The 3,734-nt window shown below is 50.2% G+C and overlaps 1 protein-coding gene across 1 annotated transcript in view; it reads left to right on the top strand.

The window, feature by feature from the left end:
- si:ch211-212o1.2 (uncharacterized protein LOC492735 homolog) overlaps positions 1–3,489 on the top strand; it is a 59,639-nt gene extending 56,150 nt beyond the window's left edge. Inside the window, exon 6 of the mRNA XM_005945068.3 lies at positions 2,908–3,489. Coding sequence (XP_005945130.1) covers positions 2,908–3,029 — 122 coding nt within the window. The 3' untranslated portion in view covers positions 3,030–3,489. The remainder of the gene's footprint in view (positions 1–2,907) is intronic.
- Positions 3,490–3,734: the final 245 nt, after the last annotated feature.

The raw sequence follows: 3,734 nt of genomic DNA, 5'->3' as shown, positions 1-3,734 counted from the left end.
TTTCGAGCCTATACAGCTTGGAGTAAGACAACATGCATGAAGAGGATGATGTGGACAAAATACTCATTTGCCTAATAATTCTGCACTCCCTGTACGATGTGAGGCTGAGTCTTATAAATGACAGATCCGTGTAAAAACGTCCTCCACTGTTGTTGGGACGTCCGGCCCCAGATTTCCTGTTGTTCACAAACCTGCCGTCCTCCCGGCAGCATGGGATACATGCTGAAAGATGCCAGGACAGGAACACAGCTGGACTGTACAGTCGCCATATGTTTGCATGTATGTGACATCGTCCGTGTGAGCGAGCTCGGCCTCCTCGTGCACTGAAGAACAGATCACGCGACGCCAGACGACCAAACCCCTGAATAATGTCCTCCCTTTATTTTTACATCTATCAGCAAACCCAAACCTTCCTCGTCACCCTCGACCGTTTGTCAGTGCGATCGTCGTGGGCGGCCATTTTAGATCGCCATCGTTGAAGCTGCAGAATAATTTCCCGTGCGGCTCTCTGCAGATTCGGATGAGATGGCGGATGTGTCTGTGTGATTCTTATAAATAACTAAAAGAAAGCGTTTGCGTGCGCGTGGCTCTGCAGAGACGAGGCCTCGCTCACAGATTCAGTATTCTGCCTGCATCTGGGTGAGAGGGGGAGAGAGGGGAGGATACTCGAGGGGGGATTCAGCTTGTACATCACCCTGCGCCCCAGTGGACGACAGATGTGAGTGTGTGAGTGTGGGTGAGCTGAGGGGGGTGGCAGACTTGTGTGTCTGTACACACACACTGTGTACATCTGCATACTCCAGCATCTGTGTGCTAGTCTCTTTGACCTTCTCTTTGGTTTCTAACCTGTGTGTGTGTGTGTGTGTGTGTGTGTGTGTGTGTGTGTGTGTGTGTGTGTGTGTGTGTGTGTGTGTGGTGGGCTGGTGGGGTAGGGGGGCCCACGGGGGACGGCGACGGCCCCCCGCTCCCCGAGCCCGGCTGCCTGGGCCTGGCTTGGATTCCGCTGGGGCTCGCCTAGTTGCCTTTGTGCTCGCCACCGGCTGACAATCCCCATGTATATTTAATGCTAACCTGCTGTCTGTTCTAACAAATAGGACTTCACAGGTGGGGGGGGGCTGAGGACAGGGGAGGAACGGGGGAGAGGGGGGGTGGGAGGCAGGGATTTGGAGGAATAAAAAAGGAGGAGTGTGTGGTGGAGGAAGACATCGAGCGACAGACAGCGGAGAGTGAAATCAAACACAACCTCTGGCTGCTTCAACGTCTTCCAGCCGAGAGAAGGTCACCGCAGGGACGCGCGTGCACGCATCCCTGCAGCTATTGCAAGAACCCTATGCAAACACATCACACAAGTGCAGCACAAGTACACAACGTCCGTGTGGGTCTTTGTGCTGTCTTCATGTCTCTGTGCGATCGACTTTTAGAGTTTAGATACGAGTTTGTGTCTTTGGCTGAAATGATGAAATGGATTTCATCTCAGGTGTCACGGGACTGTGTGCCCTCTGCATAGGCATGTTGTTTCACAGCAGTCACGTGTATTCACAGACTACTGTACAGTCATGCATTCATACTCTGTGTACTTTGGCCTGCATCCATCTGCAGCGTGATAGTCTAAGAAACATTCACAGCTGTTCAGATTCTGTAAACGGCACGAGAGCGACGACACTGTGAGCGACGACACTGAGCGAGCATGTGTTCCCACGTGTTCCCACGTGTTAATAGGACTAAACATGTTCAAACCTTCACCCCTGTAAATGTTGTCAGTGCATAATCAGATCAGAGGGGACAGGAAATTACACGTGGAGGAAAAAAGAAGGAAACAAAGAACCTGAAAAGACGATTTTCGTCATTTGGCTACTGCTACTAACTCAGATCTTCAGACGTGACATCCACTCACCGGACACGTGATTAGGTAAATGTGCTGCTTGACTCCACAAAGTGCTTTATACATCAGTCCTCTTTTGCCCTCTAAACTGCCCTGATACTTCGTGTGGTGGATTCAACAAGGAGCAGGAAACATTCCTCAGAGATGCTGCTGTGGTCCTATCTCCCTCAGGGTTCAACATGTTGTGCGTTCAGCGATGCTCTTCTGCATATTTTGGTTGTAATCAGTGATTATTTGAGTTACTGCGGCCGTCCTGCCTCAGCTTGAAGCAGCCCGGCCACTCTCCACTGACCTCTGACCTCCAAAAGTAATTTTTTCCTACAAAACTGCTGCTGTCTGGATGCTTTCACTGTTTCAGGGTATTCTCTGTAAACCCTAGAGATTGTTCTGTGGGAAAATCCCAGCAGTGTGTGAAACAGAGGAGCACATCTGCTCACTCTTTCTTACAGTTTGAACTTGAGCATTTTGTCTTGGTCTAAAAGATGCTGCCGTGTGATTGGGTGATTAGGGATCTGTGTTAACAGACGAACAGGTGTACCTAACAAGGTGGTTGCTGAGTGCAGCTGTCAGTAACAGGAACTAGATTGGGTATTTGGGCTGTTTTAAAGAAGAACGACCATCGACTCAGTTTTTGGACTGCGGGCTTCAGGACGAGATTGTTTATCAGTCTGAGACGTGGCTCCTGGAGATGTCCTGAGTGGAGAACTTCTGGGTGATCCTGATACCAGTAGTTAAAACCATTTAATGATCCACAGGGATGCAGACAGCAAAGACAGCCCACACAGTGTGGAAATATTTAGCCAGAACAAAATGATCGTGACAACACTTACACATCGGCTGCTGCAGTCCAGACCTGCCATCTTATTTGCGCGTAGCGGTCAACCCGGCCAAGAAGTGAACAGGCCCCAGACAAATGCATACCTGTGACACTGCTTGCATCCCTTCCCTGTCCTGCTGCTGTTTGCTTTTATCATTTTACGTCTTGCACTGTAATCGTTTCCTCCCCTGGCTTCTATCCTTCCCAGGTTGGTGCAACTATCCGCTGGACCAGCTGGGCTTTTGGAGATCCTTGGAGAGATTAATCGAACAGCTGACTGGGCAGAAACCTCGATCGGACGACCTGGCGTGGGCAAAGAAAACTGACTGAAGAACAAATACACAAGGGTTGAATGGAGGGAGGGGCATGGAAAGGAAAATGTACACAAATAGGAATGAATGGGGAAACCAGACAAATGCATATAAATGTAACTCCTGTCTCTGTGCTCATCGCTTCTTTGCTGAAGAGCAAACACAGAATCTGCAAACAAACAAAACGACGGTTCACGTGATTCGTAGACACGTTGGAGTCTGTATTTGAACAAGCTTTGAACACAGTGAGGTCATCGGTAGACCAGAAACAGCCAATCATCTCGTGCGTTTGTAAGCCTGTGTGAGCGACGCGGCGTGCTGGTGTGTAGGAGGTTTCTGGAGGTTGGGCTCTCCAGGAGTGACACCACGCTGCCTGTTGCAGGCACAGCACGCACACACGCATGCACACACACTCTCTCTCACACACACACACACACGCACGCACACACACACACACGCACACACACACACACACACACACACACACACTCTCTCTCACACACACCACCACTCTCACACTCACACACACATCTACTCTCACACACACACACACACATCTCTCTCACACACAACACACACACACACACACTAGCACACACACAGACACACACGACACCACACGCCACACACACATCGACACACACACACCACTCACTCACACACACACACACATCCACACACACACACACACACACACACACACTCACACACACACGCACACACA

Source organism: Haplochromis burtoni, unplaced genomic scaffold, assembly GCF_018398535.1.
Source record: "Haplochromis burtoni strain Fernald_Lab_line unplaced genomic scaffold, NCSU_Asbu1 Contig_433, whole genome shotgun sequence".
In the NCBI taxonomy this organism is placed as follows: domain Eukaryota; kingdom Metazoa; phylum Chordata; class Actinopteri; order Cichliformes; family Cichlidae; genus Haplochromis; species Haplochromis burtoni.
Note: the sequence above shows the minus strand (reverse complement) of the source record. Positions and strands in the feature narration are given on the sequence as shown.